Below are 12,195 nucleotides of genomic sequence, written 5' to 3'. Positions count from 1 at the left end.
GAAAAAAAAAAAAAAAAAAAAAAAAAAAAAAAAAAAAAAAAGCCAGCCCCTAAATTAAGAGGAAAAGCAGGCTGGCAAATGTGTTACCATTTTCCAATAAATATTTGTACTGCTGTCAGAGAATTAGCCACCTCACTTCCTTTTCCAGGTTGATAAGGATTTTAGGCAGAAGGAAGGATGTCATTGTGGGTTAATATCTAAAACATTGAAAAAGTATTTACTTATTGCATGAAATGACAGAGACTTTCAGCATGAAATCTGGGCCCTCATGTCTAAGCACAGGACTGGGAGCCCAACTCTGAGTCTGGTGGGAGAGCCGGATGGTCTAGTCTGTGGATTCACCTGGAGGTGGGTAGAATCCCCCAGGGCCCTGTGACATGCCCACTCACCATCTGTCTGCAGGGTCCATCTGATGCCAGCTACAGGCAGTAGGTCTCCATGCTGGGTCTGGACAAAGTCCAGGTGGACCTGGACGTCTTTTGGGGATGAAGGGGTCAGATTTCGAGGGTGGATCCAGCTGTCATCCAGGCAGGTACCTGGAGCCAGAAAAAGCAGAAATTAGAGACCCACATGCTCTGCAAGAACCTGAAAAAACTGCAAAAGAATGAGGTGTGCGGGCAAGATGTGCCAGCAGTGGCTCCAAAGAGCTAGGTCTTAAATGCCCAGGGGCCTGTGACCCTTGGCTGGGTTCATGGCTTCACCACCCTGCCCCCTACCTCTTTTCCAGCTTGTCTGGGTCACTGCAAGTCTCTGATGTCTAAAGGGCATGTTAGGACAGAAGATGAAGCACGAAATTTGGTTTTGAAATAAAGCAGTGAAATGGGAGCACAGGAAGGATGGGGTAGTGATAAAAGTTGATTTATTTTATATGCCAGGAGTCCCTAATTAGCACAGACACTTGAAGAACATGCCTTCTTCTTGAATTAAAACACAAAACAGAATCTATGCTACAGATGTCTCTCACCTTACAGTCAGAAGCTCTGGAAGATCAAATCATATTAGAGACACATCAGGGCAGCACCCCAGACAATACCTTCAAAACCCAAATGACAGTTCTGTTTCTTACTTCTGGACTTTTGCATAATGGATATTCTTGACAGGAAGGGCAGGTGCACACATCCTGGATTCCCAAGGGCACCTCCTGCCGGGGGCTGTAACCCTTATCCCAAACCAAAGTGGACCAGGGGCACTCTTGTCGGAGATCAGCATAGGGTTAGCACTTTATTAACAAGGCAATGACAAGATGAACAAAAACAGATGACTTACTATTCTTGACTGTGCAGTTTAGCCCCTGTGGAAAAAAGGAAGGAGGTAATTACAGCTGTGAAAGAATGGCAGTTCACGAGCCAGGCTCCCCATGTTTCCCTTGGCTTGTTCTCAAGAATAATACGTACACAGCCCCCCACCCCCACTTCAGGCCGCTCTTGGGGCAGGGAACCATATTCGCCTCACACTTCTCTTCTGCCCATCCAAGGAGAAACAGGATGGCAGTGGGTACAATGACTGGCAAAACAGAAAGGGCATTTTCTGAATAACTAGTAACAGCCGGGAACTTCCCAATTTTAAAAGACACTGAGGGGTTCTCTTAGGGCACCCTGCTGAAAAGTCCTCTAAATACCCCAAGGCTTCCCGTCTCCTGGCTGGGTAACAGTGTTGTAAGAGGAGGGAACAGAAACTATAGCCCTTGTTACAGGATCAGTTGTGGAAAATTCGTCAAGTTTCTGCAAGCTCCCTTAGGTACTAGACCCTGTTCTGGGTGACTTAGATATATTATTTCACTAACTCTCACACACGTATGATTAAGAACTGCCTTGGGGCGCCTGGGTGGCTTAGTCGGTTAAGCGTCCGACTTTCGCTTAGGTCATGATCTCGCGGTTCGTGGGTTCGAGCCCCGCGTCGGGCTCTGTGCTGACTGCCGGCTCGGAGCCTGGAGCCTGTTTCAGAGTCTGTGACTCCCTCTCTCTCTGACCCTCCCCTGCTCACGCTGTCTCTCTCTCTCTCCTAGAAATAAATAAAACATTTAAAAAAAAAAAAAGAACTCCCCTCAGCCCCGTTTTATAGATTAGAAGACCGAAGCACAGATATTCCCTTATGCCGCCTCCCACTTGGCAATCTGTATTAACTCTTTAACCCAGAGGAGCTCTGGGGAGCCGAATTTAGAAGCCCCAATTACGAACAATAGAGGTAATCACCGGGCTTGAGTTTGGCCAGCCAACTCTACTTTGGAAGACACACATCCCTGGAGCTCAGCCACCTTCCCACCTCTTACCAGCTAAGTGATTCTAGGCAATCAAACATTGCCAGGCCTTGATTTCCTCAACTGTAAAATCAAAACACCCATAACGCCAACTTCACAGCATGGTTGAAAATCAAATGATACAAATATAAATATCATGGGGTAGGGGCTGGGCTGGTGGTGATGGTGGCATAGGTTTAGGGAGCTCCTTACTTTCCACTTTTAATATATCTCTATTATAAAAAATTTCAAGCAGCAGAAATGTATTTGTGTATTAATGATGCAATTAGATAAAGTAATACAGCGCTCCTGGACTGTTAAACAGCTAGCTTACTAGAAGCCCTAAGAAAATCGTTATGAGGAATTCTGTTGGCTATAGTGCCCAGGGAACCATGTCACTGCCTGCTAAACGAGACAATATTTATCCAATGTCTGGCACATAATGGCTGCTCTTTAATTACTGGCTGCCCTTCCTTGGAGCTTGGCATATAGTAAGCACTCAATAAATGGAAGCTATTACTATAAGAAGTAACCTCTATATATTCAGATTTGACAGTGGAGCAAAGGAAGAACGTGGGCTCAGGTGTTTCTAGTTATCCAAACTGGCAAAATGGACCAATAATCACTTGTGGGACAGAAAGTTGGATGTTGAAGCAGATCAGAAATAAGATTTTCAGGACAACACAGGGATTTGGTATATGCGTGTAAATAGGGTGTTGGGGTCAGCACCTGCCTTTCTCTCCAGAGGGAGCAGAGAACGCCTAGGTGGCTCAGTCAGTAAAGCATCCGACTCTTTTTTTTTTTAATGTTTATTTATTTTTGAGAGACAGAGCATGAGCGGGGGAGGGGCAGAGAGAGAGGGAGACACGGAATTTGAAGCAGGCTCCAGGCTCTGAGCTGTCAGCACAGAGCCTGACACAGGACTCAAACCCATGAACTGTGAGATCATGGCCTGAGCTGAAGTCAGATGCTCAACCTACTGAGCCACCCAGGCGCCTTGCGTCTGACTCTTGATTTTGGCTCAGGTCAGGAGCTCATGGGTTCCTGAGTTTGAGTGCCATATCAGGCTCTGTGCGGAGCCTGCTTGGGGTTCTCTCCCTCTCTGACCACTTCTCCCCACCCCGCCCTCTGCTTGTGCTGGCACACATGCTCTCTCTCTCAAAATAAATAAACTTAAAAAAAAAGAGAGAGAGATAGAGAGAGCAGAGAGACAGAGCTAAAGATGGGAGGGGGAAGATGTGATGTCACCAGGGTTCACTCATAAAGTGGATACAGGGACGATATCCTTGAGCATGCTCCAGGATTGGTTCCAAGCATTCCATTTCATCCATACCTTACCATCTGAGCATCTGGAACACCAGTTCAAGAGCCCTTGGGGTCCACATTTTCTGTATCCTGTCCAGCTCCTGGTGATAAGTTCTCATTGCCCAGGACCATCCAAACCCTACTAGGTGCTCCTCACATGTTCAACAAAATCTACTAGCTGTCTGATCACTCTAGTATCACTCTGTTTCTAGTGTCAACCTGCTGGTGAGGAGATTAACTCCCAAGCACAAGCTCATTTCTCCTTCCACTGGAAACTCCTAGGACCGGGCATGGCTGAAATCAAGAGTCAGACGCTTAACTGACTGAGCCACCCAGGCCACCTAATGGATCAAGCAAGCTTTAGAATTATCCTTGTGCTATCTTTAAAAAATGGGTAACTTACCCTCTTATTCTGTGGTATTGAATGCCCATCAATAGGGAATGCTTGAATAATGGGAGATCTAGCTTAAATCTCAATATCCATCAAGACAAATGGTTGGATAGACTGCTCTCTACTATGGAATATTATGTAATTATTAAAGAGAATTAGTTACATAGATATACTTACTGACCTGGAGTGATGGCTAAGATGTGTTGATGAGTGAGAAGAATAAGTTCCAAAGAACTTTTTATCATATGAACCAATTTTCTATAGAAACAAATGATGAAAAACCCCTTCCCATATATTTATATATTTTTTATGTATTTTAATTTATTTCTAGGAGAGAGGGAGAGAGAGACAGCATGAACAGGGGAGGGTCAGAGAGAGAGGGAGATACAGACTCTGAAATAGGCTCTAGGCTCTGAGCTGGCAGTCAGCACAGAGCCCGACGCGGGGCTCGAACCCACGAACCGCGAGATCATGACCTAAGCGAAAGTCGGACGCTTAACCGACTAAGCCACCCAGGCGCCCCACCCCTTCCCATATATTTACATATGCTTGCATACGATTGTATGAGCATATGAAAATATGTGTGGACAGATATATAGCAGGCTGTTAACACAGAAAAGATGGAGAGAGGAAAGAGGGGGAAAAGATTTAAACAGAAGAGAAAAATGTGCATATAAGTGAGGTATAGAAGAATAAATTCCATTAGAGGTTGTGGCATGTTGATCATGTACATATATTATCTTTTCCCCTTCCCTGAACCATGTGAAAATTCTAGGAAAGAGCAAATTTTATAAATTTTCAAAGACAAAGAGGAAACACCAGTGGACAAAAGAGGTGAACACATTTTAAAAGCCAAAGAGGAAGGAGGACTAGACAACTGGCTCAGGCCAAGTAGAGGAACTTGCATCTGAGTGCTGCAGAAGGGAATGAGACAAGAAGGAAGCCAATGGCTCATCAGAATCTTTTAAAGAACAGGGTCTTAAAGGTATCAGGTGTTGGGGGAGGTAATATAAACAAAAGAGCTGAAGCGGGTGTGGTAAAGTGAAAGTCTACATATGGAATGTTGGGAACCTTAGCCTCTTTTTCCCTGCTCTAATCTCAGAATGCTGGCACCCAAGCCCTGGGGTAAGACCTCCAGATTCCGACATTTAAGAGTCCCCTGATAGGGCAAGTTCATCACTGGCCTGAGCCCCTATATTAAAGTCTGATGATCAATAAGCTCTATCTACACAGAGTATTTAATCAGCTTTTTAAGACCTCATTCTTTAAAACATTTTTTTCAATTAAGTTTTTCATTTTAATTCCAGTATAGTTAACATACTGTGTTATATTAGTTTCTACATTAGATGTACAATATCGTGACTCAACACTTCCAAACATTACTCAGTGCTCATCATGATTAGGACCTCATTCTTAAAGTATTCTCAGACAGCCAAAGAGTATCAGATATTTAAGAAGGGTTTCCTGTATGAGAAATAGACTGAAACTTAAAAATTTAAAATAATGCTCTTGAAGAAAATAAGGCAATGCTGGGAACAGAATAAAATTAAAACAAAATTATAATACTTTCAAAGAGATAAGAGACAACATGGACAAGGACAGGATACTGTGGTATAACGAGCAAGCAGGGAATAAAAATAAACCTTGGAAGTAAAAAATTCCAGAGAAGGGTTGGGTGGCAAAATTCAGGAAATTTCTCTGAAAGTAGAATAAACACAAACAGAAATGAGAGAAAATATATGAATATTTAGGAACCAACTCAGGAAATCAAAGTATGATTAACTGGATTTCCAGACTACAGTTATACTGGAAACAGAGGGGAAGAAATTAAGAAGCAAAAAAACCAACTCCAGAACTAAAGGATACATATTTCCAAATTAAAAACATTCATTGAATGGCCTGAAGAAAAGGCCCAGACCAAGGCCCAACATCATGAAACTTTTGGAATACCAGGAATAAAAAGAAGATCCTATGTTTCCAGAGAGGGAAAAAAAAAATAGGTGCCATACCGAGAGTCAGGAAGGCATTGGCTTTCTTAACATCTGTACTGTTTGCTAGAAGGCAACAAATCAATGCCTTCAAAATTCTACGGGAAAATTATCTTTAAATCCATGATTTTTATACCCAGCCAAATTAATCAAAAAAGTGTGAGGGTATATATGTATATTTATTTCCCTCATATCCTTATACATTTTCTTAGGAAACTGCAGGACAGTATGTTCCAGCAAAATGAGGTAGTTAAGCTCTGAGAAGGAAATCACAGGGTCCAGGACACAGGAACCGTAAGCAGGACAGATAATCTAGTATGATAGTTGTGCCCTGGGCCAAGTCCAGGTCCGAGCTGGAGAATGCAGGGTTCCAGGAGGGAGTTCTCTGGGGGATGAGGGAATGAAATGGATGGAATATCTGATGTTTGAGGAAAACAATGCATGACAAATCCAACAGAAAAAACTGACTAGTTATGTGGAAAATTATGGAAGATAAAGAATTAAAGGAATTATCATCTCAGAGAGGAAAATACTTACTTGGTATAAACACCGTGGATTTCACTGAAATTATGACGTAACTACAATGGGTACATTGGGAGAGGCAGTGGGAGGAGAAGTGTAAGAAATTAAAATTTTTATCTGTTATGAGTCAATAGGTAATATCTAAAATTGACAAGTCAAGAAAAACAGTATAAGTACATTTAGAAATGTGCAGGAAAATGCCAGAAAGAAAAACACTAGGGGCACCTGGGGGGTTCAGTCATTTGAGCGTCCAACTCTTGATTTTGGCTCAGATCATGATCCCAAGGTCATGGGATCGAGCCCCATGTAAGTTCTGTACGGATTATGGAGTTTGCTTAAGATTTTCTCTCTCTCCCTCATACCTCGCCTGCCTGTGCTTGTGTGCTCCCACACGTGCACATGCTCTCTAAAATAAAAACAAAACAGAAAACTAAAAGAAGTATACGTGATCATCTCTGGGAAACAGTTTTAGGGAGTGCTGAGGGCTGGGACAGAGATCCAATGGTTTTGGTTTTAAATGTCTTAGTATCATTTTAAAAGGATCACCATATATCATACGTGTTGCAGAAGCAAGCACAGGATAACCACATATTAGCTAAGAATTAATTAAAAGACAGACTTTTATTCCAGACATTACTCCAAACAAAAGAAGGAATTAAACGGTGAGATAAACAAAAGAAAATATTAATTTGTTTAGGGGAAGGAATAGCAGACTTTTTCCTATTAATTTAATTTCCATGTAGAATTTCCTTTATATGATGTCTTAAATGATGTAAAAAATGCATTCAAGGTCTTTTTTTTTTAATGTTTGTTTATTTTTTTGAAAGAGAGACAGTGAGAGTCATGGAAGGGCAGAGAGAGAGAGAGGGGGAGACACAGAATCTGAAACAGGCTCTAGGCTCTGAGCTGTCAGCACACAGCCTGATGTGGGGCTCGAACTCATGAACCAGGAGATCATGACCTGAGCTGAAGTCAGATGCTTAACCAACTGAGCCACCCAGACCAGGTGCCCCAAGGTCTTCTTTGAATGCTACCGAGACAGGTCTTGTATTCTCTTCCAACAAATCATCCCAAATTTCTTTACTTCACATGCCCACTTAAAAAAATTAGTTGGATCAGAATATTATTAATGAGCGTCTTGCTTGTGAATGGTATTTCCTGCAGAAATCTGAGAGGGAGAATGTTGGTGAGCAAGATTGCACTGGTTACAGCTAACATTTATTGAGTTCTTCTTTTGTGCTGGGCATCACGCTAAGCACTTTATACATGTATCTCATTTAATCTTTATAATAGTCCAATGAAGTAAGTACCATTATCCCATTTAAAAAAGTGTTTATTTCTGAAAGAAAGAGAGAGAGAAAGGCAGACAGAGAATCCTAAGCAGGCTCTGTGCTGTCAGAGCAGAGCTCAATGCAGGGCTTGACCGCACAAACCAGGAGATTGTGACCTGAGCTGAAATAAAGAGTTGGATGCTTAACCGCTTAAACAACTGAGCCACTCAGGCTTAGTCCTATTTTTACTGATGAAAAAAACCCCCGAGGGACACAGAGGTCAGCTAAGTGGCCCAAGATCCCATAGAGCTGACATTCAAACCCATGTAGTTTTGCTCAGAATCCATGCTTTTTTTTAAAGTTTATTTGAGAGAAACTGAGATAGCGCGCATGGGTGAGGGACAGAGAGAGGTAGACAGAGAATCCCAAGCAGGCTCCACGCTCAGCATGGAGCCCAATGTGGGGCTTGAACCCACGAAACTGTGAAATCATGACCTGAGCAGAAACCAGGAGTCGGGCACTTAACTGACTGAGCTACCCAGGCGACTTCCAAATCCATGCTCTTAATCACTGCTATACTGTCTAAATAATAATAAAAAAAGGAATGCCTACAACAGGTAAGCAAGTATTCTCTATCCATAGTGGTAAAGGTTAAAAGGAATAAATTTATTCCACTATGTTTAACTGTGTGCATGTACTGAAGCTTGCCAAGTGCCTGATAAAGAAAAGTGGGCTCCGAAGTCACATACTGCTTTGATTCTCAGCGCCGCATTCACTAGCTGTGTGACCTTTTGGCCACCAGCATGTAATCATGTGGCCTGGCAGTTGTTCTGAGTGTGGAATGAAGCTAGCATGTTAGCCCCGGGCAGGGTGCCTGCCACAAAGCTACAGGTGAATGTTAGTGCCTTGTACCTTCCAAAGCCACAGCCCATGTAGTCGGCTGTTTTCACTCACTCACATGTTATCTGCTGTCCCCATGACCCTGTGAGGGGAGGATCTTTTATAGGCAAGAACATTGGTCCATAGCAGTGAAGTGGACCCAGGGCTGCAGAGCGGGTGAGCAGGGAAGCCTGACCCAGAGACCAGGTCTTCTGACACAGTACTGCCACGTGCTAAGTCTTGCTGTGAGCAGTAAGAGTGAAGAGCTGGGTTTGATGGCCAAGGAACCTGTTAACTGTGCTGGGGCCACAGTCAGCAGTGACCCCAGCCCTGACTGCCAGAAGGCCTATACCATGTAAAAACATCCACAGAACACAACTTTTTATACCAGGATAGAGGCATGGCAACCAGAAGATAAGGGTTACATGTAACAGTTTTTCTACCACAAGTCAAAACCACAAAGTGCTCAGGAAAAAAAATTGTGACACAACACACATCCTGTCTCTAAAGTCGTGTGTTAACAAATACTGACCAAAGCCAAATCACTGTCTTTCCCTGAGGGCTTTCCTCTGGGGTAGCAGTCATGGCAAACCTGTGAGAAAGTCCAGGCAAGGGGAAGGGCCAACCAGCAGGCTGTCCAGGGAAATGCAATTACTTATGGTTTCTCCAGTATTGATTTCTGTGGGGAACTGAAGAGTCATCTGGGTTTTCAGGTGCTAAACCCAGGAAGCCAGAAATAGTGCTATGCCTGGTGTTAGTTTATCGTTGTTTTTCAAGCAGAGCTAACCATTCATTCATTTATTCAACTTTCAGTCCACAAATATCTATCAAGCCCCCACATCCCGTGCTTGCAGCCTAGGCTAAGAACAGAATAGGTATGCAGAAGGCCTCACTCTGTCTTGGGAGAGAGTCACTGAACGATAACTCCAACCAGGCTCTGGAGAGACATTTGTATCTGGAAAGTGGTACGGACATTGTGGAAGTGAGGAAACCCGGGCGCAGGCCGCCTACGTTGCCAAAGCCTGCAGAGATTCTAAAAGTGAAGTCAGGATGCAAATTTGGGTGCTCTGTGGCCAAGTTTCCGTGGCCTCCCCTCCCCTCACTATACTGTGTCCCATCCAAAAACACCCGTGGAGGCAGAGAAATCTGAAGGGTGTTGTTTCTTTCTTTTTAAAGGAACTAGTCAATGAAGAAGGGAAGCTGTTTGTTCATGGAGATGAGTAGTCTGTGAGCCAGGTGTCCATGTAGAGGCAAGATGGAGGGAAGGAAGAACACAAGAGATGGCAAACAAATCTGGCTCATAATTATCTGTCTCCAGCCCTGCTCCTCACTTTTAGTAGCTTCCCACCGAGCAATTAAGGTCAAACACGTTTAGTCTAGCTCTTACACCAGACCAGAATGGAGTCCCTACCTCCCTTTCTAGCTTCTTCTCTCACTTTCCTGCCACACACACCCTCTGCGGCAGCCACACAGTTAGTTTATCCTGCTCACCCAAGGGCCTTGGCTCAGCCTCCTCCCACCTCCTGGACTGCTCCCACCACCCCTCGGGGCTGCCCAAATGTCTTGTCTGCCCTTAAGAACCTCCCAGCCGGAAAGAGTTTTTCTTTTCCCTGGAATTCCGTACACTCTCTGGTTGCACAAGAAGCACTTGCTACAGGCTGCCTTGCACCATTAGTTAGCACCCTCAAGCCTCTTCCCCCTCCTAAATGATTGGAGTCCCTGCACATTAGGGTCCCCGGGGTGTTTGTGCATAGTTTCAGTTCAGAGTAACAGTAGTATCTTGTAGTTTGCAGGAAGCTGGCACACACGAATTCTATACCAAGTCTGTGGGAAGGATCTGCTGAGCATGTGTCCCCTGCTTTGCCTAAAAGCAGGACTCACAAGGACATTTCCCAACATCATTCACATTTAAAATAAAATTCTTCTAAATCGTCACTCACTGTCCACTCTCTTTTGGCAAATACCCCGACATTAGATAAGGAGAAATATCTCTGGTTGTTTCACATCCTCTGACTCAGATACTGGGTCAGAGGTGGTGGAGGGGAGGGGGCTGAGGAAACCAGAGAGAAAAGGAGGAAAGAGAGGCAGTTTTGAGGGGAGAAGCCGTGGTTTTGCTGTTTGTTTGTTTTTTTCCCCCTTAAGATAGTCCTCCCCAGAAGGCTACCGGCCGGGTGGGTGTGTCACTTCCCGAGGGCACATTGGGGGTACTACTTGACAGGTCCCAACCGAGCGGGGGTGGCGCGGTGACGGAGGAGGAGCTGGAAGGGCGATGTCTTCTTAATCCTCTGCCCAATCTCTAGGGCTCTGCGCCCCTGGGGAGGTGTCGCCTAGCTGTCCGGAGTCGGCCCGCTGCCCTCCGTACAACTGTCCCCGTCTCACCGCTCTGGCCCCTCGGCCCCCGCAGGCCGTCCGGGCCCTAGCGCAGAGCTCCAGGATCAATGGGTCCCTCCTGAGGGTAGCGGGGCCCCCAAGCTCCGCACTGCCGCTCCCTAATCAGGTTGCCGGGCGGGGGGCAGGGGGCTGGTGCGGCTCCTTTGAGGGAAGCTCCCGAGGTCCGGACGGGTCTCCTGAGCTCCGGTCCTGGCCCGCCCCGGCACCGTGCGGATTTGCAGGGCGCACGGCGTGGAGGCCGCTAGGGTCCAGTCCCCGCTCCTCCGAAGGCCTCCCCCCACCTCTCTTTCTGGCCGGGCCCCGCGCCTCCCTCGGCTTCCCCGAACCATGGGCCCCGGAGGCGGCGGCGATCCCGCCTCGCGCCCGGGACGCCGGGTCGGGTTGTGCAACACAAGCCACGCGAACTTTTGTCCCGCAAACTGCCTCGGCTCTCGGGTCCACCGCGCGACTCCCACCGCTCCGAGCGTCCTTCCGAGCGCGCCCACTCTAAGCCCCCAGCGCAGACTTCCCGCCGGCCCGGCCCGGGGCACCTCGTTCGCTGCTGCCGCCCCTGTCTCGCCCTCGCGCCCCAGTAACCTCCGGGCGCGTCGGGGTCTCACCTGCTGGGAGCAGACTGGCGCCGGGTGGTCCAGGAGCCGTGGGGAGGCGCGAACCGAGGCCAGCCCGCTCAGGAGCAGGGGCAGCAGTAGCCGCCCCAGCAGGGGCCCCAAGACTACGGGCGACCCGCGGCGCGGAGTCCCCATGGCCCCGCACTGTCGCGGAAGGCTCGCGGCCCGCGGCGGGGGCGCTGCGAGGGGCCGACCCTGCGCTCTGCCTTCCGCTGAGAAACTCCGAGTCTCCTCGTCTTCGCCCGCTTCCGGCTTCCAGCGGTCTAGGGGGCGGGCCGCCGAGGGGCCGGGCTCCGGCGCGACCGGCGCTCCGCTGGGCCCTCCTNCCCCTCCTTGCTTTCGGCTCCAGCCAGCTGGCAAATTTCAACTCCGTGCCTACCCGGCCGCCGGGGTGCTGGGCTTTAGTACTTTCCCGCGTTGCCCGCCCCCCTCGTCAGCCTTTTCTTAGTTTTCTTCTCTGTCTCTGGACGTCAGCCCCCAGCTCGAGACTCCAAGGAAGTGCGATTTCTTAGTCCCTGTTCCTCTACTCTCACCCCTGGCCGCTCCATTGTCTGGCTCTGCTCTGATTTTGTTTCTCAGGCAGGGGTTGCTGCCGGCTCCGACG

General features: G+C 47.0%; 1 protein-coding gene across 1 annotated transcript in view; it reads right to left on the bottom strand.

Moving 5' to 3' along the window:
• Window positions 1-11,845, bottom strand: part of IL17RA (interleukin 17 receptor A) — a 25,661-nt gene extending 13,816 nt beyond the window's left edge. The window contains exons 1-3 of the mRNA XM_077759255.1: window positions 11,583-11,845; window positions 1,267-1,291; window positions 390-536 (exon numbers count right to left, since the gene is read on the bottom strand). Coding sequence (XP_077615381.1) covers window positions 390-536; window positions 1,267-1,291; window positions 11,583-11,726 — 316 coding nt within the window. The 5' untranslated portion in view covers window positions 11,727-11,845. The remainder of the gene's footprint in view (window positions 1-389; window positions 537-1,266; window positions 1,292-11,582) is intronic.
• Window positions 11,846-12,195: the final 350 nt, after the last annotated feature.

Source organism: Crocuta crocuta, unplaced genomic scaffold (assembly GCF_008692635.1).
Source record: "Crocuta crocuta isolate KB4526 unplaced genomic scaffold, BGI_CrCroc_1.0 scaffold72, whole genome shotgun sequence".
Lineage (NCBI taxonomy): Eukaryota > Metazoa > Chordata > Mammalia > Carnivora > Hyaenidae > Crocuta > Crocuta crocuta.
Note: the sequence above shows the minus strand (reverse complement) of the source record. Positions and strands in the feature narration are given on the sequence as shown.